General features: G+C 32.5%; 1 protein-coding gene across 2 annotated transcripts in view; it reads left to right on the top strand.

Moving 5' to 3' along the window:
- Positions 1–26,417, top strand: part of LOC129808206 (acetylcholine receptor subunit alpha-like) — a 170,362-nt gene that overhangs the window by 100,328 nt on the left and 43,617 nt on the right. For both annotated transcript variants that reach the window (XM_055857988.1, XM_055857987.1), the window contains exons 3-5: positions 15,545–15,839; positions 19,644–19,824; positions 19,908–20,023. In XM_055857988.1, the coding sequence (XP_055713963.1) occupies positions 15,545–15,839; positions 19,644–19,824; positions 19,908–20,023 (592 nt within the window). The remainder of the gene's footprint in view (positions 1–15,544; positions 15,840–19,643; positions 19,825–19,907; positions 20,024–26,417) is intronic.

Here is a 26,417-nt window from a genome sequence, read left to right as displayed (position 1 = left end):
TAAGGTATCTCTTCGAATCACAAGATTTCGCGTACTGCTGTCGATTCGTTTTTGGAGACTGGTATATTTGGTATGAAATATTGGATTCGATGCACTTGCTTAAAATATTACTCTAAAAAAATGCTCAAAATCGTAAATCCAAAACGAATAATTATTATTTTTCGATTCTATACTAAATACAAAGAAATTTGCGGCTCATTTATTTCAAAAATCGCGAAAAATAGTGATTTTAATAAAAGTGGCGAAAAGTGGGGCATTGACTGGCGAGAAGTGGTGATTTCACCCTAGATATTAAATTTCAATGTATTTTTCTTTTGATATTTTACCAAATTTCTCTCTCAATAATGTAATATTTCCCCCTTAGCCTACTTCTAAATTCCACTCTTGCCCAATGATTATTCACCCTCAAACTTCTCCGAAAAATTTCGCGTGTTGGATTTTTTCCATCTGCTTTCTTTTTTCTCAGAAGACTAACTGACTTTTAGAACTTTTTCTCTTGCCTCTGACTCAACAAGGAAACCCATCCAGAAAAGGGATGAAAAAGTCCAACTTATGGGAAAAAAAGAACTCGTCTTGCGTGTCAAATCTTCCCGCCAATATCTTCCGAGATGGAGTAGGCATTATGTACTAGGTCGCGGCACGTCTTCATCTTTCTCCTACTAAAACGCCATCCTGAACTTTTTCACCAACCTTCCGGGTAGAGGAAAAGTGGGCGTAAAGGAAGTTAGTGGCATATTCTTTCCTTCCTCCCTTTTTTTCTGCTAGGAGAGGAGATATGGTAAAAAACATTTCATGAGATCCTTTCTACATGAGAAAATTGTTTTATAATTTTACACAAATTATATCCACATCCTTTTTCTTCAGCATTTGGGGAAATATTGACTCACCTCGCCCTCCTTTTTTGACGTATCTTTCCGACTTCCTTTCAATACAACATCTCAATAGATTTTTAGGGATTCTGTCTGTAAGGGAAAACATCATTTTCTTTCTATTCGCAACATTGCTTGTTTTTCATGGAGACTAAACATATTTCCCACGTTAATTTTAATATTGTTTTTTCATCACAATATTTCAGCGTTGTTGGTTGAAATATGGCTTAAGGCAGTTTTTTAACTTCTAAATAATTAATTTAAAGAAACTTAATTATTTTGCCCCATTTAATCAAAACTTTTTACTTCCTTCGTGTTTCATGTCATGAGAAAAAGTTTTTTTTTTAAATAAGAGGATCGTAGGAGAGTAGGGGAAATCGTGGTACCTTCGGATGATTCAAGCTTCGGACAATTCAATTTTTTCTCTATAATTCTTATGAATATCACCCATAGCTTTTTCTGAAAATTTGAAGTATTGAACTAGCAGTTAGAATATAATATTATAATGGGCCAAATTCATTTATAACACATTGAAATAAGTGATTTGTGCGAAGCATAAATCGTTCGAAGGTAGCGCGTTTTCCCCTAATGCTACTGTCCACAAAAATCAATTACAACTTTTAAGACTGATTTTTTTTTAGAAAAGATAACGCATTAATGAAAAGTCTTTGTGTATACTTAATAATATAAAGCGAACTTTAAATTCTGATTTTTTTAACTTTGTACTTCTTTCTAGTTATTTTTTTTTTAATTTTTGAAAAATACTGATCTATTTAAATTAAGGTTAAAATTCTAGAAATTACCAATTTTATTTGATAAAAGCATGACAAACACCTCCTGAGTGAGTATAAGCACGTAATTTTAATTTTTTAAAAAAGAACTTAAAAAGAACTTTTGAAAAAATAGGTCACACCCATTGTCTACCATACAAAACACTTTTCACAGAATTTTAGTACTTATTTGATATTTATGCGTAGATATGTTTTTTGTTAAGAGATTTTATCTTTCGTATTAATTAGTATTTTATATTAGAATATTTGATTTAGTTTATTTTTAATTAAAAAAAATCAACAAGTAAATTTTTTGTTTAATTTTGTTAGTTAATTAGAAGGTATTATGAACATATTTTAGGCAAATCACAAGTATGTCAAATAGCAGGATATGCATTTGAATAGGCGGCTAACCTAACAAAAATACATATTGTCGAAACGCTGCCAGTTTGTTAACCCTTTAGGCGGCATTTATAGGGGGACTTTTGATTCGAAACTGTTCTTTCGAAATAAAAATATCTCACTGAGCTTTCTCGCCGTGTCATTTTGCCCACTATCATGCGCACAAAATATTGCACTGAGCTTTTTCTCAGTGACAATTGCCTACCTTCTGGCGTACAAAATATCGCACTAAGCTTTCTCAGTGGAAATTGCCTACCTTCTGCAAAAAAAAATCTCCAAAAATCTCCAAAAAACGAAATATTGCTATCAAGAGAACACAAGGAGTACTAAAGTAAGATGAAGGTTTTCATAAAGTCTAGATATCATGAATTACATAAAAGAAAACTAAACATTAGCTATTGTAAAGGAACTTCATTAACAAAACGTTTTCGGATTGTAAAACAACTGACGATGTTTCCTTAAATTCCTGACAACATGTTATAAAACCCTGCGGTGAGACGAGTTTGATACAATATCTTTTTTAATTTATTTTTCATCAACCATTAATATTCACTTGGTAACCCTTTGACCTCTATTAAATAAGTTTCGGAATAAAATAAAAAGTCTGCTAGACTTTCTATTTTAATCGAGACACAAATGGGAGTATTATAACAGCTAACTGGGAGATTTTATTCAGACACAAACCTCAAGGGGAGATTTTTCAAGACTCGCCGGTGCATAGTACAGTGGGGTGCATTTTTAAAATACCCTCGTTTAAAAGCAGTCTTAAGGACGATTGGAACACCGGTGTCCCATAAAGAAAATAATTTTCCCTGACTACCTAAAGTTATTTTTTTATGTTTATACGTAATTGCAAAGTAGAAGGTTGAAGGAATCTAGAATATTTTTTGCAAGTCTCCACCTATTTGCTATATAGTAAATTTTTAAGCTCCAAAACGACAAATTTTTAAATTCTCATATTGAAAATTAATATTAATTAAGTTAATAGTTTTTTAAGCAAAACCGTTTTGGAAAAGGAAACTACAATGCTCAAACATATATAATATTTTTCGTTAGAGTGAAAATTTATCAGTCATTGTTATCGTCAGAAAAATTACTTAATTTTTAGGCTATTTTTGTCCCTATCGCTCATAGAGACAAAAAGTACACCAAATCAGACTCTGTTGGCTTTTCGAAGGTTAGATGTAAGATGTTTCACAAGTTTTGTCTATCGGTTTCATTTTTATTGCTGAATTTCGATCCGCGAAAACTGTCTCGTCGTTAAATGGTTAAGCCTTAAATTCCGTAAAATGTTCTGGATCTTGAGAGAATCCAATTTGTTTTTTAAGAACAAGGTACTGTTTACATATCCATGCTAAAATCCATCTGGACTTGTGGTATTCAGTTGTGGGTCTCTGCATCACACTCTACATCGACATCATTCAAAGATTCCACAACGAAGGTCTACGTATCCTAGTTGACGCTCCCTAGTATGTGCCCAATGATCTTATTAGAGAAGCCTTTCATTTACCTACAGTCCAGATTCAGAAGCATATGGACAATGATGATGGCTCATCCCAATAACCTGGCAAGCAAGAATGTTATTGGGTCCCCTTGTCTCCTTCAGGTTCAAAGGATAGCGCATCCCAATTTTGTGATATAACCAACTGTGATACTTCTTCTTCTCCATGAAAGAAACGCACACTAGAGAATACTATGTATATCTTGGAAATAAGACAGGATTTATTCCCCTCATGTCATTCGATCGTACTAATCAAATGTATTTTTACGGTGGCAGCCAAAATCCCGAAAGCCAAAATCTCGAATGTTTAAAATCCTGAAAGGCATGAAATTATATGGGGGAAAATATTTAGAATAATTTTCAGAGACACAGAAAATTTCCCTTTGCCTCCAGCAAGTGCGGATGCAATAATGGGAGTAGCTATGACACTTTTAAGAATTCGGGATTTTGGCTTTCGGGATTTTGGTATTCGGGATTTTGGCTTTTGGGATTTTGGCTTTCGGGATTTTGACCGGAACCCGTATTTTTATACAGATTGCAGTAAAATAGGAGTTAAAAAAGGCATATTTTCGTACTCATTTGACCGTAAATATGCTCTTGTATAGAATATTATTTTTATATATCAAAAAATAAAGGTTCTATAATATCCGAATTTAAGAAAAAAATTGTATTTTTTTTAAATAAATTGATTAAGGTGTCTTCAAATCACAAGATTTCGCGTACTACTGTCTCTTCGTTTTTGGTGACTGGTAATTTTTGAAATTTTGAGATTAAAATAACCGAGGTAAAATTAGGCAGTAAGGATGCACAACAGATCCTTCACCTCTCACTCATAGGGCTAACCCTAGGGACAAAGTAAGGTAAAGTGCCCTCGCTCGTCCGGTTCCTCGTCTCGACCGGTAGATTTATTTATTCAATTTATTTATATTTGCTATAATATTTTGCGTATGATCTAACATTAATAGGTCAATTATTCCATGAATAATACGAACCAGTGAAAAATTCATAGAAATTGACGAAATAGACCATCAAACAAGGGGTAACTCATTTCCATTTTTTCTGACAAGGGTTTCTGGTTTCTCGAGTTTCGCGATGCAATTTTTGGGTTTCTCGGGTTTCGCGATGCAGAGAATCGGTTTCTCGGGTTTCGCGATGCAGAGAATGGGTTTCTCGGGTTTCGCGATGCAGACAATGGGTTTCGCGATGCAGAGAATGGGTTTCTCGGGTTTCGCGATGCAGACAATGGGTTTCGCGATGCAGAGAATGGGTTTCTCGGGTTTCGCGATGCAATTTTTGGGTTTCTCGGGTTTCGCGATGCAGACAGTGGGTTTCTCGGGTTTCGCGAAGCGTTTCTCGGACAATTGACGAGGGTTTCTCAATATGAGTAAATTGACATCAAACATTCAAAAATTGACTCACCCCGGTCGAATCGAGGAACCCGGTCGAGTGAGGGTACTTTACTTTACATTGTGTACCCTATGAGTCTTTAAGGATTCAAAATGACGGCAGGGAGTTTAGCCGCGGAACCGATTCGTCTTACAAAGTCAAAGATGTTCAAAGCATTACATTTGTCAAATTAGTTGAAACAACCTTGAATTATTTAAACAGAAAAGAACACATTTTTAAGAAACTCACGTATTTAAACTTATTAAGATTTGATTTAACCATACGTTTGCCTCAATTGCAATTATCTTGCGCAAGTTAGAATGGGTATCAAAATAAAATCACATTCTTTTCTATTATGTAGCTCACAGTATCCTTCTTTATATCAGTGCAGTATATCAAATTGACATAGATATTGAACCCCATTCCACATTTCCCCTGGGAATCTTGTCTTCAAGATGTCTCCAAAACTTATTTCTTTTAGAAAAGAGAGTGTTTGACATTGTCTGTTATGATGGGATATAATCACAGATACAATCCTCTTGAGGTTTGCACCAACTTCTCAACTTTTCCAACAACCCCTTCAGATTTTCTTCTGTGTTCCGATTTTTCTTCTAAGAATAGGTATCTTAGAAACAAAAAGGACAAGTTAAATAATATTTAACCAGCAAAAAGAAATGTGACATGAAAACTGGTCCAAACTGATAATAAACTTCTTCTAAAGCATTTATGTAGAGTTGTAATATCTTTTTATTCACTTTTCAAAAGAAACTTTCTTTTGGATACAATTAATTAAAAAAGTTGCGACAATTTCCAAAAAAAAAAAACTTGTTATCAAATTTCCGCGTGGTGCTTGGTTTATATTTTGGGGGAAAACTAGTTGCCTTACTTAACCAAAAAGTCAAGTTGCACTATTCAGAAGTTTCTACTTTCGCGGAATGATATATGCACTAAAGTTACTATCAGTTTCTGTATTATTTATAGAGCAGCTTTTCAATGGAAAAGTTCTATCTTTCAAATTAAGAGAATTGCCATAATCACGAAATTTGTGTATTCACCGGAACTTTTATGTGGATCTCGTTGTGAAATGTGAAACCGAAAATTTTTGTAACTTAATTGTGTACTTGTTTAATTCAGTGAAGCTTATCAGGATAATTATTCATATAGGATTGACTATGTTTTATATTGATTTATAAAAATCATATTATATTTGTGTGTGTAGTTTGCTTCCCCAGCATAAATTCATGGAATAAAATGAGGAGTGTCAACACATTTGTGCTGATAAACAAAACCACCAATTAATTATGTTATAAGCCTAGATCAGCTTATTGTAGATGAGATTTGATTTTTATAGTGGTTTCTTTATAATGAAACGATAAAATCAACCAAATAAAACGAAATATACATTAACTAATTACACATAAAATAACTTCTGCAAATTGTGCCAAGATCATCACTAAACAATATTTCGATTCAAGCGTCGAAAGGATGTATTGCATGGATTGTTTAGACAAATAATCACTCCTAATTTTAGTTCAATAAAATTTGAATGTCTCTGAAATCTTTTATTTGGAATCCAAATCATCTAAATGATTTATTTGCGATGGTTCGAAATAAAATCACAGACAGGGAACTAACTTATCCTACCGAAAAATATAATATGAACTAAAACAATGGAGTAAGGATTGTCAAAGCGTCAGAGGTTTTGCGAAATGCTCGAATTCGTGACTTAGAAAAGAATTTTAGCGTAATTTACCGTTTACCGGTTCACGACCGATTTCAACCGATTTACAAATCTGTCAAAAAATCAGCCAAAAAAAAATTATAGAAGAAATACATTTGAATTTCAATTAAGAATCTGTTATAATCTGTTATAACTGGTTCATAACCGATTGGAACTACAGTAGGACCTCGATAAAGTCAACCCCCAATAGAGTCAATCTCCAATAGAGTCAACAGCTATTTTTTTACTCTACGGACTCCGATAGAGTCAACTTGGGCCAAAATTGACTCCGATAGAGTCAACTTTTCCATTATTATTGAACTAATAATATTGCATGACTTTTTCGAAATTTAAATCACTGTTTTGGTGTATCAATGTAACGTTTTTAACACAAGAAAAATAATATTATGATAAATTTTGTATATTAACCGTGTAATCAAATTTCTTGAAAATAATTTTTTTTCGTGATTTTAAGCGTTCTGACCGGTTGAAAGTTCTCTTATCTTTTCTAACTTGTCTTAAGATTTTTTTATTAAGTCCTATGATCCCGTATGACGTGTTTTCCTGTAATCACAAAAAAAACGTATTTGGTGGTGAAGGGAAGTGGTAGGAAGGAAATGATGGTCATAATAATAATACCCAGGTTGACTTATTAGGGGGTCATCTGAAGACTTCAAGTAGATATCTCTAACAATTTAGGGTCTATTTTTCAGAACAAGAAGAAAATGAGAAAAATTGGTTTTATTGCTCTTTTTGTGCAGTTTAGAGCCATATGACATAACAAAAAGAACAACTATCAATCTCTTCTTTCATACAATAAAAGTTTAAAATAAATTCTAATTAATAACGGTAATTGCATCAAAATTTTCAACAATTAAATATCTACCGGGGCTGTTCTAAAAAAAAAATGAAAAAGAAATCTTTAAGACACCATTTCCTTATCTTAATATCGTGAATGGACTTCAATATTACCACATGGATAGTAATTTCCACTTAAGATGCTTACTAATAATAAAAACATTCCTTAATCTTCAACTTTTGCCCAAACATATGACTTTTTTGGACCAGAGGGTGTAGAATTTATGGGTTTAGTAAATGAAATATTCTACTATCGTGTTAAATTTATCAATTATCCAGTGCAAACATAAAATAATACCCCTTTATATCAAAATTTCACATTTTGATTGATTTTTTTTCGGACTCCGGTAGAGGCACCGAATCCAATGGAGTCAACAGGCTTGGAAATAATTAGTTGAATCTATCGAGGTCCCACTGTATTTCAAAATTGTCGGTAAACATAACATCATTTGGTTGAGAAATACGCTCTCAAGAGCTTTTGTTTTACTTTTTGAGTTTAAAAAAGCGTTATTCGGAATGATTCAATGGTATTTTTATATATGGACGAAATGTCCATAATGACAAACAAACAAAAATCGTGACATTGTCAGAAATAATCTAAAATTCGAAAATATTGTTACGATTTTCGGGGTAGGGTAGAACCTTACAACCCTTGGAACCACTCTTAATTCACTTGCGACCATCCAGTACCACATGGACAATAAGTAAATATTACCCTCAAGTGAAATAGAATTAAACCCAATCATAATTAAAAAGTTTTCAACCCTTTCAACCTATTATAAATACTTTTAACCCAGGGAGATAAAAGACACACTTTAGCAAAGTTTGAGCACGATCTGAGGACGTGAAATTTTGTTTGGATTTTAGTAGGAGACAGAGAAGTACTTATCACGAATCTCACATATTTACAATTTTTATCTTTATTATTCCCATTCACTGAAATAATTTACTAAAATTATTCACATAAATTTATTGACCTAATAAATTATTTCCTCTATTATAATCAGCTTTATATTGTACGGTGTGTTATTCTATGTAACTTTATACAATAAGTAATAATTTGAACTTTATTAAACAAGTTGATGTGTCACGGTCAGGGGGGTAACATTAGTTCTGAAAAATGCGACCGGTTTTAGTGTAATTTTTTCCCTGTTTTCGTACACATTTCACGAGATATCTCCAAAACTAAGTAGGTTGCCGACTTAGGGTTTTCGGTTGCCTCTTCGTTATTAAATTGGCTTTTATCTTGTATTAGTTTTTTTTTTGCTAATTCATTCTACAATGACAGAAAACAGCTAATAAACTCAAAAGTTTTTTCGACTCGCTAGAAACATATGGGAAACATAAGAAATGTCATGCCCCTGGTCACGGTAGTAGCTGAAAAACTACGAATATAACCTAAAATTGTCCAGGATTATTTTTTCTAATGCATTATTTCTCGAATTTGCTTAACTTTATTTATTTAATATTTGCTTTAGTTTTCGAATTCATGGCTAGAAATTAATAGTCAAATACGTAAAAAAAACTGCGCAAGGAGTCTAGACATAACCTCAAAACTTTAAAAATTGTCTTATTGATCATTTTCAAGAAGTTTAAGTAAATACTAGAGCTGATTTTTGAAACGTAGCACAAAGACAAAGATTTCTTGTCAGTTTCGTTATTTATTTGCTTTAGGATTTGTACAGGCATGAATTGACAATTCCTAACATAACCATAAGATAGTCATAGCCACAAGACACATAGGGTTGTCCGAGGAAAGGAACATGTCAAAGTACTATTCCTGTTCTGTCTTATAATATTTAAACTTTACTTAGCACGTAAAGGACTGAAGTGGGATTTGATAGGGACTGAGGTCGATAGGCCTGAGGATTAGCTGAGAGACGGCTTATCGTTATTATATTCGTAATAAAGAATAAACTACAATTCCATAATTTTCCACTAAGCCGTCTCTCGGCTTAAGTCGTAAGTGTGTCTAGGGTATAAGACGCGAATAACTTCACATGAAAATGTCAAACTTCTTTGCCGTTAATTTTAATACCGCTTTTTATGGACTTTTAAAATATCAAAATTTTTAATTTTGAAAGTATTTATCTTATACTTTAAGCTTTAACACAATAACTAAGGGGTGCTTTCGAAATTTTATATACTTTTCGTTGTTTTATTTGCTACCTACCAATATAAAAATATTTTCATGCATTTTTCCCACTATTCTGTACCATTTTGCAATAAATCATTTATTGAGCACTCTTGAAACTTTTAAAAAACTGCCATTTCACATCAATATTCAAATTTCCCTAGAAAATTTGTCAAGATAAAAAAAATGATATTGCAATAATATTCGTGTTGGCAAATCCCTGTTTGAGCCCCACGTGATTTTGTGCAAATATCTCACAGAATGTAGTTGATTTTCCCCCATGTGAATTCTCATATGGATACTCTGCCGAGAATTTTCATCAATTTCCCCTCATGGGAGATAAGGTGAAATTGAAAGAGAAACTGATGAAAATTGATTTTATATTATTCATTGTCTCTCGTTTATATCTCTGGATTGTTGCAGTAAAGTATAAAGATATTGAGATATAGACGAGGATATAGATGTATAAAAAATCCACATGTCTTTTACAAAAATTTTATACAATTTTCCAGCTTCGTATCGCAAAAACACAAAAAAATTCACCCCTGAAAAATCATCATGTAAATTGAACCATAATATTGTGGTAGGTAAAATTGAGGGAATCATCTGTACATCGCATTTTTAAAACCTTATTTACATCTTTGTTATTTTTGGCCTTAAAAAGATATTTACCTTATTCATAGCTTCACGTATCCTACACTGAAGGAAAAGTTGCTATATCTTACGCAGATTAGTTTCTAATGGTCTCGTAGCTGCACTTTATACGAAAAAACTTAAATCCCTCAAACAACTTTGAACCGAGCTTTGGACCGACTTATCAGAATGTAAGTCGAATAAGTCGATTTTTTGCAAAATTCGTTTTTTTCGCTTTTTGGGTAGTTCTTGACACCCTCTACCTTCCCTGTGAATATTATACCGCAAAGTTGATTATTCCCAAAGTTATAGGGGTTTAAAATCTTAAAAATCCTATAGTCAGCATGTAAAATCTGAGCTTGAAATCATTCCCCTGTAAAGTTGGCCATTCGCGACTTATTCGTTTTATATTTTGAGCTATCAAAATGTCCACTATCAAAAAATTGAAAATTCAAAAGTTGGCCGCCAGTGGCGCTGTGTCATAGTTTAAAGATTTTTAATCTTTTCTTAAAAACACCAAGGTTCACGATGACGAATATAGAATTCTGTTTGATTTCAACAGAACCGGTAATACAGGGGGTCAAACTTTATGACATTCAAAACTACGTACAGTGTGTCAAGTAAGAGCGTAATTGGCATAAATGGCAGTGAACGCAGTAAACTTCGAATGTCATACTATTTTCTTTTATGAACTTATAGATGGCATCATTGTTACACTGTGAGAGAAATTCGAAAAAGTCAAAATAACATTCCGGAAATGTTAATTTTATCCTGCAGAATTGACCCAAAATCGGTGTAAATATTACCCTTTTTAAGTGTATTAGGGGTTAAAGTTACCATTTTTGTGTTAATTTTACCCTTAAAAGGTGTAAAATTAACATTAAAAAATGTTGATATATTTTTACACCTAAAAAGTGTTAAAGTTATAAGGAAAAAAATTTAATCGCATCCTCTTTTTTCTCAGTGTATGAATGCTTTGCTTGTCATAAAATATACAGTTGACGTCGGATTTTAACCTCAAAAATACGTTATCCTCCATGAGGGCACATGATACGCGTCGGTCTAAAAAGTTCTCCTTCTCGGATTTCGCCCCAAAGGAATAAGAATTTTACATGCAGTGGCTGCTAAATACACAGGAAACTCAGAATTTTCCATCCTCAAGTGAATTAAGCGATTTAAAGAGATGAAAAATGTCGATTACTTGTCATCTGAGTATGACTAAATCCGTAAAGTGACGCGGATATGTATAAACAAATTGTCCATTTGTTTAAGCGGGTCCTAACCTTAAAAATTCTCCATAAATAACAAAGTCAATATAGGAAGGTATAGAAATACAGTAGACTCTCTCAAATTCGGGCATATGGGGCCGAAATGTCAGCCGAATTAGACAGAAATTCGGGCGACAAACTTTTTGAAATGCAACGATTTTTTATTCATGTGCATATAGATATTGAGTTTACACACTGATATATATCGTAAATTGCATGAAAATCCCTCAATAATGCAAAATCACATCAAAACTAAGACAAAACATGCCAAATTTGAGCATATTTGGTTCATTTGATAATCATAATCAAATTTGAAAAATGACAACAAACTTTTTTTTAAATGTAACCACTTCCCGAATCAAAAAGTAGCCCGATCTTAAAAGAGCCGAATTAGCGAGAGTCTACTGTATCATATTTAACTATTCAACCCCGACTCGTTTCCTTTTCACGTAACCTTAAATACAATGCCCGCTTTGTAATCCGGATGATTGAGAGACAATATGACAGATGTCCGCTTCGTTATCCGGATGGATTTTTTTGAATTTGTTCAACGTCTCGAAAATATAATACAAGATCTTTTTGTAGAATTAGTATAAAAATTTTAAAGAAAATCAAAAAGACATAAATTAGATAATTCTATGCTATTATACTTCATTTATTAAACAAAAACTTCACAAGATAATTCATTTTCATTGGTGAACAAACATGCATACATAACCTCAAAATTATTTTATATTTAACCGTTGAGAACTCGTCCGGATTACGCCGATCCGGATTAGAGAGCGGGCACTGTATGTTGATACCCTTTCGTAAAACTTTCGTTTTACGAAAGGGTTTAACGAAAAAAATTTTCGTTTTGAAAATATTTACATTATTTATTTCTTTGAAGATATATGTAGGAGATATTATTTGTAGATCAAGAATTTTATTTATACATTTCAGATTGAAAACTTTTCCAATAAATGTCAGTGGATTTCTGTGAAACATCTATTCTTATTTCAATTTTATTGTAAAACTTTAAAGAAATGTGACTTTTGTTGAGAGAAAATAGTATCGTTAAAAGTTATATCTGGAAGAAAAATAAGAGAATACCATTTTCCATCTTAATGCTTCCCTGTAGGCAACACAATTTCCAACTTCAATGCTAGCGTCAGTGAAATTCTGAACACAATTCACAGGGGAGCAATTTAGTTCTAAATAATTGTTCAGTAATGTGGTATTAACCAGAAAACACAATAATTCACTCTAATTCGGTTTTATGCCAATAAATTCTGGAAAATTTTAAACTAAAAATGATTTGTATTTGAATAAATTATAACCGCTACACAATACGTTCCACTTCAATTCCAAAATCATTTACTAATTTGTGTACTACACAGAGTAGTATCCTATAAAATCTATTCAGTATGTTGCAGTACAAAAGTCATTCGCTCTTTTAGTTTTCCTTTGATTTTATACGCAAGCATAAAATATTACATAACGTGTGTTTATGCGTTGGAAATCATAATGAAATCCCAATTAAAAAATGTCCAGTATATTATCCAAAATATACATAAATATGAGGACTTTAACATTGTATAATTAGATGAATCGGATGGTAATTTCCTCTTCATCCATAATCCCAAATGATGCGAACAAAATTCATTACATTCACAAACAAATTCACACTATCATGTATATATTTACATAGGATTATTCAAATATTCTCATTCATTCCTACTATTTCTGATATTGCACACAAATTGACACTAAAAGCTTTTTGAGCCGGAAAATTGGGAAGCTTTTTGCATAAAGAGAATAGGCCATAGTTCCATGTTCCATATTTTTAGTTTTAATTTACAAATAAATTATAGAATTCAATTATTAAAGTTTGAAGGGTTCTTCTTAGTTGATAAAAATGAGGAAGACATGGAAATAAATCTAGAGAAAGCAAGAGAGAAAGTCCATTGGAGGAGGGTCATCGAAGATCGGAAGTCGATATCTCTCACCGTTTGGCCCTCAGATAAAAAAAACCGTATAATTAAATAAAAAATAGTTAAATAAATTTATTCATTTACCGGTACTTTACCGATTGAGATCGATAAAGTCGAATGAAAAATTTCAAGACCTTTCCTAAAAATCCAATTTTAATTAATTGTTTTGAAAATTGAGCTCTCGGGAAAGGGGTTGATCTTTGAACATCGAAAACTCAAAATGGCAATTTTTCGGTCATAGCTATGGGCAAAACGTTCACATAAACTAGTTATATGTATAACTTATCTATAAGAGATGGCAAAGCGTCCCAGCTTTGTGCAATGCTCGAAGTCACGAGATAGAGCTATCCGTGAATTCTTTGATTGCATGTTCTTGATTGTAAACCGGTTTATCAACAATTAAATCCATTCACATATTGGAAAACAATTCTGAACTGAAAAATTGTCTAAGAAGTGTACATTTTAGGATGTTCTTGTCATTTGTAACATGCCTACATGCAAATAGAAAGGGATAGGGTGGAGTAACCACTTATCGCCACTTTTAGGAAAAACTGAAAATAATTTAATTATAATTTTTTAAACCCTTATTATAAAGTAACTTAAATTTGACACAAAGTTACTTAGATATGTTGTCTATAGATATATCAAACTAATAATCCCTGAATTTAACGGTGGATTACTTAAAAAAATATATTTTTATTAAAAATTCAAAAATAACCACTTCTCGCCACCTACTTGAAAAGGCCCAAACTCAATTATTTTGGGCAATATCATTAAAAAATATATTCAGCGTTGCTTTTTCTTCCCGATATCCTTTTATTACTCGTATTATATGATTTTTCTTCAATTTAGCTGTAGGTGGCGAGAAGTGGGTCACTGGCGAGAAGTGGTGACACCACCCTACTTGAGAAAAATCAATCAATTGTGATTAATTCACCAATTCATTACCGATTTATGAATCGGTTCAAATTACCGATTACCGGTTCTCAACAGGTAATCAATAAATGATGCGAAAGTACTTTTGAGGTATATCATCTAAAAGTCACGAGTTCGAGCTCTTAGGAAGAGACTAATGCTGGCTTCAGACCTGAGCTTTAGCCCAGTTCCCGAAAGTCTCAAATTTCAAAATAGTAACCAATTTTATTGATTTTGCAGAATTAACCGTATCATTTGCCCAGAATGACCATTCCTAAGCCTTATTTTCCCAACAAATCTTGACTGATAAGGAATTAGCTAAGCCTTAGATCTGAAGCCCGTATAAGACGCTTTGCCACCCCTTTTTTGACTGATTTGCGAAGAAAATGATTATGGGAAAATCCAACAATAACTTTACTATCCACACATTTAGCCTCTTCCTTTGCTATATTAATTTTAAAAATTAGTTTTGCAAAATTGATTTTCCCACACCTTTATAATTTTGTGAAATTCAATCGATTTAATGCCTTTTATTCTGTTGCTCAAATGTCGAATTTAATTGTCTTCTTCTGTCAAATTGAAAATGAAATTGCACTTTCTTGCAGTGAAGAAATTTTGTAAAATCCTTCAGATGTATTAACCTTAATCAATGAATCATACTTTGACAGCTACGAAATAAAATTGAACTTAAAATATGCATCAGAATAAAGAGATGAAAATTTTTCTATAAATTCTTTACCTTGAATCATTCACTATTTTCTTGCAGAAAAATAAAGTCCAAAGAGATTTTCATGTAAAAACAGAATATGCTTGACAGTCTGAAATTAACATTTATCTGATGGCAAACTAATTTTGCTAAATTCAAATTCAAATTCACCAAATCGAAACTTTGAGTGAACCATTATATTTGGAAATTGGAAAGACTTTGCTTTCATTGAATACACTTCCTAGGGGCTTGCAAATAAAAAAAAACAACTATAGGTTAAAAATAAAAGTTAGGCTAATCAAATTGACCCAAATTTGTTCCTGAAAGGGAAAAATAAAATTTAATCAAAGAAGAATTGAGTATGGATTATCATGGTGATTTTTATCGATATTCTGTATCATTTTTGCAGTGTGCGCCGGAAATCCAGATGCCAAGCGCCTGTACGACGATCTTTTGAGTAATTATAATAAATTGGTGCGACCCGTGGTGAATGTGACGGACGCCCTTACAGTACAAATCAAGCTGAAATTGTCTCAATTGATTGATGTGAATCTCAAGAATCAGATTATGACGACAAATCTTTGGGTGGAGCAGACTTGGTATGACTACAAGCTCAAGTGGGAGCCAAGAGAATACGGTGGCGTCGAGATGCTCCATGTGCCATCGGATCACATTTGGCGACCTGACATTGTGCTGTATAACAAGTAAGTTCCGAAACTATCTGGTAGGGGTTGTTCATTCTGGGCATTCTGGGGAAGGAAGTGTTGCCTAACTTTATCTGCAGGGAGTCTCGTTCTCTCTGGGATTCAGGTTCAAAATCATACCCCAAGTTGAGAGAATAATTTAGCACAATCTATATCTCCTGTAGAATCGGTCATTGCTATAGACATTTACTCAACAGCTGTCTGGGAATATGTTATTTAAAATTTATGAAAACAAATATAGGGTACACTTGATACCCTGTAAAATGATTCACAAGTGTAAATGTTGAGCTCTCGGCAACATTTACTCTTCTAATTTATTACCTACGAAAATTTATACATACTAAAAACAAAAATGTGTTTATTTCAGGATAGCTAGCGTTTATATACATAAAGAGAAATGTTTTCCAATTTTTTTTAGAGACCAATGAGATCAATGAAATTTTAAGAATGAATTAACGTAAAGATAGAAAAAAATTACATGAAGTTACTAAATTAACCTCACTTTTTAATTAATCTTCAACTGACAGTGACATCTTTTTCGAGGTTATGATTGAAAGATAAATCATAACCAAACAACACAGTTGTGCTACACAGTACAGAGCTTCAAATTTTTAAAAATTTAAAAAAAGATGAGTGGAGTTATTTGTTTTAAACGAAACTTCCAAAATTCTAATGATGGTTATTAAACTTTTTTTTTATTTTTTTAAGGTTAATTATAAGAATATTATTAACAAAATATATAACCTGAAAAACTATTATTAACACTAAACACCTGGAAAAATTATCTCAAACCAAAACTGACAGTAACTAACCTTAACTAATTAATTTCAAAATGATTTCCTTAATTTCCTCATGTCTAACCTCAAAACTAAAATAATGTAATACATCAAAATTTAACGGAATTTTACGTTTTATATCCAAAGAATTTTTGTTTTGTAATGAAATATCAATTTTACGAAATATAATATGTCCACGTAGGTTATGTTATTTTGAGATTATTAAAAATAAATATTACAGCCTTTTGACTATAAAGAATTTTGCTTCCACATTTCAATTTTAATGGCGCTGGCACACCTTTTCAATTGAGTGAAATTCAATCGATTGAAATTTTACTTCTTACTCTTTCAAACTGAAATAACATATGTTTATCTCTTTCTGTCAAATGAAAATTGAAATTTCAATTTCATTTTCAATTTGAATTTGAATTTTCATTTGACAGAAAGAGATGGGTTTATCTGATTTCAGTTTGAAAGAGTGAGAGATAAAATTTCATTCGATTGAATTTCACTCAATTGAAAAGGTGTGCCAGCATCATAAATTTATAAATTTCTATTTATTTATTTTTTCGTCTTATATCTAGTCAATACAGTAGTGTGGCTAGTAATGAGTAGTTAAAGTTTTCGATTTCATACTACCCGATTGCCAGATATTCAATTCTTGTAACTGATGCAGGGGGATTTTAAAGGCAAAAACACAAACGGGCAGTAAAAAAATCAAAATGGGCAGTAAAAAATTAAAAGTGAAAGTGAAAGTTAGTACAAATTATAAGTCTTTACAACAATGGGTTTAATTTATATATTTACCATCTAAAATTGTTGCAGATTGAATGAAAATCCCTTTATTTTCCTTTTACCAAAATTTGGACGATAATATCACTGTTTTAATTTTTTTCTTACTGCTCAATTTTAACTTTTTACTGCTCATTTATACAATGCCGATTTTAAATATGATATTCACATTATATTGCTCATTCATCTTAAGACCTCATGAGTAATATAATCGGAGATTTTCGTCATCGAGGTTGAATCCTTAATTGGAAACGCGTGTTACCCCTTAAAAGTGAAGCTTGTAGTTTGTCTGACAACGTCCTCCCTAGATACGCCCGTCACTTCGGTTTAGAAGGCATTTGATACATAGTTGCTATCCAGTATGCTTTTAGAAGGATAAACGTCGTAAACAGAACTGTCTGGGGTTTCGTTAGCAATCCACATCTCCAAGGAGCTTCGCGGCTTTTGAATCTTGTAGTTTTAAACCTCCTAGATAGAGTTGGTAAATTTCAAGAAATTTCATGAATTTTCGCCTAAGTAGATGGCGACTGCTGTGAAATTTCTGAAATTTTACTATATCTACTCCTAGATCCTGGCTAGATGGTTATTGCTATTGGCAATCAATAGCCGTAGCCTTTGTGAAACTTTCAAATTGAGCAAATTTTAGGCCTAACTCAATCGAAGTTGTTAGTTCTTTAAACCTTGGAATCCTGAGTCACCATTACAGTACAATAACCTAATGCAAATTTACTACTGAAAATAGGAAATCCTTTTTAATAGCCACGTTAGCATTCCCATCCAGTTGTACAGTCGTCTCCAGAGTAAAGGTTTAGCCCAATTCCCGAAAATCTCTAAACCTTAAATTGCAACCAGTTAAATGATACTTCAGAATTTAATATATCATTTGGCATTAATATTCCAATTTTAAATCAAAATTTTCCAAGAAGAATACGCCATATAGGTAACCCTCACATGGCTTAAGCCGAGAGACAGTTTAACTTAATTATAATCGAAATAATGATTAACATTCCGATGCACACAGAAAAATTTTGTCTCTAAATTTAAGAATATACAAGATCCTGGGAACTTAAATTGGACGTGAATCCCCGAGGCGTTTAAGTTTAGAAGCTATGAGCGAAAGAAATGGGCTAGAATCCCTAGCTCTTTCAAGTTAAGATATCGGGAACTTAAGTTCAGCATTAGCTGGAAAATGAAAAATGACTACAAATTTGCAAATTGCAACTAAAACTAAACGATCAAGGATTTAGAATTAGGGCATTAGCATTCATTGAATGGGAGTTCAAATTAAATTCCTGGGTGTTTTTGTCTAAGAATTTTCCATTTTTCTGTGTGCATGAGTTTCCTATTAAGCCGCCTTTCGGCTTAAGCCGTTAACCTGTCTAGATCATTAGGTCGTATTCGTATAACCAGTAGCAACAGTCAGCTGCGGTAGAGGCAGTAGATAAAGTACAGCGTAAATCTGCAGAGAGATTTCCTGTAGGATTTTAAATACAAAGTCTCTTTAGATCTAAGGTTTACCCATATGACTTAATTGTGGAAAATTGATTATTATAATTAAAAGCGGTTTTCAGACTAAAATTTGGCCGAGTTCCCGATATGTCTCAAAATTGTAAATAGCAACGAATTTTATTAGTTTTTCAGACTCAAATAGATCATTTGCTCTTAATAATCTAATCCTAGGGTAAATTTTTCCAAAAACTCTTGACTAATAAGAAATTAGAGGAGTTACGGCTAAGCCTTCAGTATGAAATGAAACTTGTAATATGAAGTTCATTTTGTAGTCAATTAATGGTGGCACAAACGTTCCATAAAGAAACAAAGTTTCTCTCAAGCGAGATTTTCAGGACATCCCGTATTATTCTTTCTTGTTACAGGGATGGGATTGTCAATTCCATGCCCTGTGGTATCAAGTCTATCAAGTGCAGTGAAGCTCACTGGATGCTATTTAATGCCAGAAAATTCCTAGTGACCTAAAGAGAGATTTGAACTCGGGTTACTTTGCATCATAGAGAGAATACTCTATCATTTGACCCCCTTGACCCTATGAATGCTCGAAATTTTGTAATTGCTTGTAGTTTATAAATTCAGGGCCTTCGGGAAAATTGAGCTTTTATTATTCCATCGAATTACCCCTTTTACCCATGGGAATTTTTACGATAATTTTTGTGGTTCTTCGAACCCTGAATGATGATCCCTAAATTTCCATGTTATCCCACACTGGAACATCGATGTGCAGTGCGGATGGAAATTTCGAGGTAACTCTGGCCACAAAAGCCACACTCAACTACACGGGGCGTGTGGAGTGGCGACCACCAGCTATCTACAAGAGTTCCTGCGAAATCGATGTGGAGTACTTTCCGTTTGACGAACAAACTTGTGTTATGAAATTCGGCAGTTGGACCTACGATGGCTTTCAGGTTGGTGGTAAATTAATTTATTATGACTTTTTGCGACTTCGAATATTGGAATTATATTAATTTTTGCTCCCATGGGGCTTTAGGTCGATTTGCGTCACATTGACGAATCCAATGGCACAAATGTGGTAGAAGTTGGAATTGATCTAACAGAGTTCTATACATCAGTCGAATGGGATATTTTGGAAGTTCCTGCAATTCGGTAAGAAAGTCAGATAGTCTGGTAATCTCATGTGATATTTCACACTCTGTTCCAACATAAATTTCTTCACCACATTGCCTCATTCTCATCATTTTCTGCTCATATCAATTGATTTTCACTCTCAGAAGCATTGTGTGGCTTGTGTGGTAAAATTTCTTGAGGACAAAACAATTGTGAGTCTTACTAAATCTTTGTCATTTTCTGGGATATTCAAACATTCAGTTTCAATAAAATGTTTGAGATTAGAATTTTTGTTTAATAAGTGGTATTGTAATATCTGTATTTATACAGAAATTGGCAATTCAAGCAAATTGATATCAATTAATTTTCTTAGAATCAAAAATTCGGATTGCAGCTAATAAGAAACATTAAAATCTGTATCATTTTACAAGAACTTCAAAACTAATTGGGTATAGAATTATTAAAATAGTGCAGCTAGCATTAATATGGATATTATCACGTTTTAAAATATATGCTAACATTTCTAAAAAAAATAAAATAAAAATTTAGATTTAAGTTCTCATAAAATTTGTATTATTTTTAAATCTACAGTAGAGCCTCGCTATAGGCCATTATTTGGTTCCAGATTTGACACTTGGGTCGCACTATAGTCCATGTCATTTTTTAAAATTATCAACGACTTTTAGTATTGAAATTGCTCGACGGCTTCCACTTTCTTTGCGATTGTGGTACTTGTCCTCGCTCTCATCATTATGGATCACAATTATCACAACTATTCAAGAAAGTCTGCCAAAAATATTAAAATAATTATGACAACATTGCATGTCGCGTACTAAAAAACATAACCTAATTTAAAATCAGTGTTTTGAAATCAACGGTCGATAAATTGTGGACTATAGAGCGATGGCCTATAGCGGGGTTCTACTGTATTAGATTTTAATGTGGTTTAAAATCATATTTTTAAGTATTTTTTTATAATCTTTGGTTTTATACTTCCCTAATATAATTCACGCAATCCTGAAGATTTATTCAGAGTAAATTGATTTATTTTACGGATTTTATAGATTACGGATAAATTAATTTTAGATTTCGAACTTTCATATTTTTTATTGATAATGATGTCTTAAGAGAGTCGAACTCTAAAAAAATAGTTTGTTAAGGATTTCACGTTGGGTAGAATTTAAATTTTTAAGCTAAGGTATCGTCATTGCGGTACTTTGCATCTCCGAGGGTGACTCCATTCTGATGTCCGTAACTGTGTTATCACACTTGCACATTAAAATTTTAATATGATTCACATTAATTGTCGCTGGTGAGAGTCCAAATGTGTAATTTGTGTGTTCGAATCATTTTATATTCAAAATTTGATCTATTTGTTGATAAAAAGGTAGACTTGGCCCGCAATATTTGATATAAATTGATTTATAGCATTAATGCGAAAGATTAATGCGATTTTCCCTTTAATTTTTTAATGTGAAAAATATTTATGCTTTAGGTAACTTTAAACTTATTTTTGCAGGCCAAGTCCACTTCTTTATCAATAAATATAAAAACCCCAAATATTAAGTGACTTAAAGACACAAATAACATATTTGGACGCTTACAAGCGACAATTAATGTGAATCACATTAAAATTTTAATGTGAAAGTGTGATAACGCCGTAAGACTTTCAATAGTTCTAGCACTGATTGATGGTCTTCACTAATTCAGTATACCATCTCATATATAGGGATGTGTAATGTATCAAATAGGATACAATGATCCTCAAAAGGATACTTGTAGTTTCCGTAACAGACAATAAAATGCAAACATAGGTATTTTGCTAAAAAAAAACAGCTCCGTGAAAAAGTTATCTGAAAGTCTATCCAAAAGCGTTTTCAGAGTTGTAAATTTGCCCAAATCTATTCTAAATTTATCTGACTAGAATAATCCATTTGGATTTTGTTAATTTTTTATTAAAATACTTTTTTTCACTACTTTATTCCTAGAAACGCATGATTTATGTTGTAAAATGGCAGACCATGGTTTTTCTTCTACAGTTTTATTAATAAAGTATTTGAATACAAATTATAATTACATATATGGGAACTGTAGATACAATGCTCGAGATATACAAAATGGCGTCTTCTTGATTTGATCCTTTCGGGCCGCCATCTTGATTTGACGTTTCTGTCCACCATTTTGAACAAGTGTCAAAACAAGAATATAATCCGATTGAACTGAAATTTTAGTATGTTTTAGCTGATGTTTAGGCCTATTCAGGTCATATATACAATCCGACCTACATCAAGCGATTGCCTGAATACAGATGTTCCAAATTAAATATTTTGACACCCTCATGAATACAGAACTATACGGCACTCCCTTTTTTAAAACCAACACAACAAAGGCACCGCTTTCGTTAGATGATGAGGCCTAACAAGCAAAGAAAAGTAATGTTTTACTTAAAGCAGCCTATTATTTTTAAATCTGTTAAACTGTTGTAGCAAGGACAAAAAAAATAAGTAAATGAACTTTCCTTTTTTCATTGAGTAAATGAATGTTTTAAATAAAAGTCTAAATTATTTTTAATGCTACTTGAGACATTTCTTTTAAGCCCCAAATATTCAAGATTAAAGAATTAAGACCGTGTAAATTAGAATATTTTGAAATTTTAACCTTTGAGCCTCAGTATCTAGGTAATTGCTTGACCTAGACCGAAAAATAGATGTTCTGAAAAGGCCTTGGCGTCAGCCACAACATACTAAAATTTTAGTCCAATTAAATGAGCTCAAGGTTTTGACATTTATGTAAAATGGCGGATAGAAGCGTCAAATCAAGATGGCGACCATGCCATTATTATATTCATATCATTGCAGCTGATATATTCAAAATTGATAAATGAGAAATTGAAACCGTGAAAACTACAATCCTTTTTTTTTCTTTGCCTCCCTCCCTTTAAGCACCTATTAAGATCGCAGGCTTTCTTAAGGCCTTTGAGGTCTTCGATCGACGTTCAATATTCTAAATAAGATGTATTCCCCCGCTTTTGGATGAACAAATTTTAGAACAGAAATTCTAGCAACTTTCAGAAACTTCTTAGTCCCTTTTATAGGACCAGAATTCAAGAGTATCCGAGAAATAAAGTTTTCATATTTGGTCAAGAACTCTAAAAAAAATAGATCGCATTGTTCTTAAGAGTAGTAGCATTTCTCAAGATCAAGACCTTTCTTTTGCGCCCTTAATAGCCAAATTTGGATATTTAGAGTAGGATTTGTGGCTAGTTTCTGATTTGTTTTCGAAGACCCTTTTTATCATTTAGGATTTCGAATGTGATCAAGGTTTATGATAGAAGTATCTATAGCCAAGCTATAATATACTAAATTTGAACCTAATCAATACCACAGGACAAGAATAGATCAATCGTGGAAATACTAAATTAAATACCTACTAAACGTTTTATAAGCTCTCAGTGACGTAATCGTTTCAATTAGGAACCATAATGGTTTCGGTTATAATTCAGTTAAGGTTATTGAAGTGCACTTAAATTGTCACATTGACTCATTAAGAATCTTCATGAAATGTCACTCTTGAACCCAATTTGCAATTTGAAGAATAAAATGAAAATAGACGAGATTATTGAGGATCTCTTATACAAGATATTTTTAAAGAATTGAAATGTGTATAAAATAAAGGCAAACAATGAAATTTTGGAGGATATGAATATGCTTTTCCGTGTGAAAAATTAATGCAAATCCTCTTGGAAGAAATTGATGAAAGCTTAGTGCGGTTGAGACAAAATCCGTCGTAGAGAATATTGAATTTATTGGATTAGGTAATTTTATCCCTTCCAAAATACCCAGAGAAACTTGTCAGATTGTGCGGTAGATTTTGATGATGGCACTCGAGAGCTCAATGTGAAAATCTACGAAAATCTCTATTGACTGTGGAAATGTCTCAAGGCGATGGGAAAAGATTGTACAATTTGACAAATTGAAGACAAAGTTGGATAGGGGGCGGGGGATTAGATAAATTTATACAGAGAAATTCATTATAAAGGATTGATCTATTATCCTTGTATGTCATATTCGGGGGCAAACTTTACACTTTCACACACTCATCTTCACAAAGGCCGTTGATCCAAATACAAGATAGAGCAGAATTTCCAAATCGCTGAGAAACCAAAAGATATGCATGACAAAGTTTTGACGAACGAGAACTCTGTACTAAAATTCCTCAAAATTCAGTGATATTTGAAATCTCTGATTCTTAACATGCATTTTATTAATTTCTTTGCATTTTGTAGAACAGTTTTATAAATATTATTAAAACTTTATGGAAAATATGTAAACAACATCATATCCGCTATTCCTAATTTCTAATACTATCAACGTATAACTTAAAGACTAATTTAACTTTCTGCATGCTTGATCAATCATCAGGCTTGATCAGGCTTGGCCTCGACCAAACAATGATCTTCAGGTTTTTTTCAAGATCAAACAGAAAAGCAAAGCTTTTCGCAAATTCTGTTTTTCTAGAACAAAACGCAATAACTTTCAAAGCAGTGGATAACTATATTGTTTACGTTTCGGCGAATTAGCCTGAGGTAACGTATCAGGACACTTTACCGCAGGAACTTATTCATACTTCCAAATACTAATTTGATCTTAAAGCATTTCATAATTTACACATCACGGATAAATTCAAGTGTCACTTGTGTTACAGAAAAAATGGGAAAATCCTAAATCTTTGGATAAAGTCATCCGACAATAACCATTTTTGATCGAATCGAATCGGGGATTTCAGTGGAGCAATAGGCAAGACCGTTGGGTCTTGGGCGGTGAGATCTCTGACGCGACTCTCACAGCTGTGAGTTCGAGTCCCGCCCGGTGCAAGCAACTGAATGTCAAGAAAAAGACATTTTCACATGTAATAAAACGCACCGCCTCTGCCCAAAAACTTTCAGGAGCACGGAAGCAGCTTTCACTACGGGGAAGGCGTTTCTGGGCGACCTACGATCAGCAGATTCTTTCAACACGAGGCACATTGTAATAATTACATTGTAATAACAATATAAAGTGTCTCGGTACGATTGATATTAACCAAATTGAAATGTTAAGCCTCTAACGGCGTTACACACTACACATTAAAATTTTAATGTGATTCACATTAATTGTCGCTTGTGAGCGTCCAAATATGTTATTTGGACTTTCAGTCACTTAATATTTAGGGTTTTTCTATTTATTGATAAAGAAGTGGACTTGGCCTGCAAAAATAAGTTTAAATTTACCTAAAGCATAAATATTTTTCACATTAAAAAATTAAAGAGAAAATCGCATTAATTTTTCGCATTAATGCTATAAATCAATTTATATCAAATTTTGCGGACCAAGTCTACCTTTTTATCAACAAATAGATCAAATTTTGAATATAAAATGATTCAAACACACAAATTACATATTTAGACTCTCACCAGCGACAATTAATGTGAATCATATTAAAATTTTAATGTGCAAGTGTGATAACACAATAAGGACGAGAGGGCAAAAAATTTGGGGTCAGAAAATATTATTTTTTCTGACTTTTTAGTTTAGAACAAAGCATAACTTTAGACGGTCGTAGGAAAAATTTAATTTTTGGATCACCGGTGACTCAATCATTCTTAAATAATAATCCGGGAAATATTCCCGGAAAAGTAACTATCTCTTCTTTGTTGGCAACTAACGTGAATAAATTAAATAAATCTCAGTCAAATATCCCAGATAAATTACTTTCCAACCCTTTCTCTTCTCTTTTCTGAAGAAAAGCCACGTTTTTCTTCAGAAAATTTATTTGACATTCAAAATCAACTCCAAATTCCTTCACAGTCTTCATGATATTACGAATTACGAGCAATTTTTGCTAGTAAAAAAAAGTAGTAGCACATTCTGTAGTTTCGAACACTTCATATTTTTTCCATATTCCTTTAATGAATCTGACCTATTTTAAGTCACACTTTTCCTGAAAGTTATGCTTACGTCGATCCTCCCTGTTCTCCCCTATTAGTATCTTTAATGTTGGATATCCGTTTTCAACCACTGTTTCGTGTAGTAATTATCTCGACAGAATTATTTGTCTATGAATCATAAGACTATTCATTACGTTTAGTAAATTTTCTTAATCTACTTAAACGATTTAAAGAAATTTAGGGGAGAGCTGAAATATTTGGGACATTTGGATGTTGTTAACGATGTTTCTTTTTCAATGGAGCAAATCTATGTTCATATGCTCAATTGATGATTTATTCTAAAATACCGATAACTCTTAGTAAGTAGATAGTTCATTGTTATGACACCAGCCATTTCTTAAACATACCTACTCTCCCCTACAATCCATTGTGAAATATAATATTTGCATTATTTGAATATCTCTGCCAAAAATTCATCATAATATATACAGATCTTAATGAAATTTT

Source organism: Phlebotomus papatasi, chromosome 3 (genome assembly GCF_024763615.1).
Source record: "Phlebotomus papatasi isolate M1 chromosome 3, Ppap_2.1, whole genome shotgun sequence".
In the NCBI taxonomy this organism is placed as follows: domain Eukaryota; kingdom Metazoa; phylum Arthropoda; class Insecta; order Diptera; family Psychodidae; genus Phlebotomus; species Phlebotomus papatasi.
This window is presented reverse-complemented; position numbering and strand designations above follow the sequence as displayed.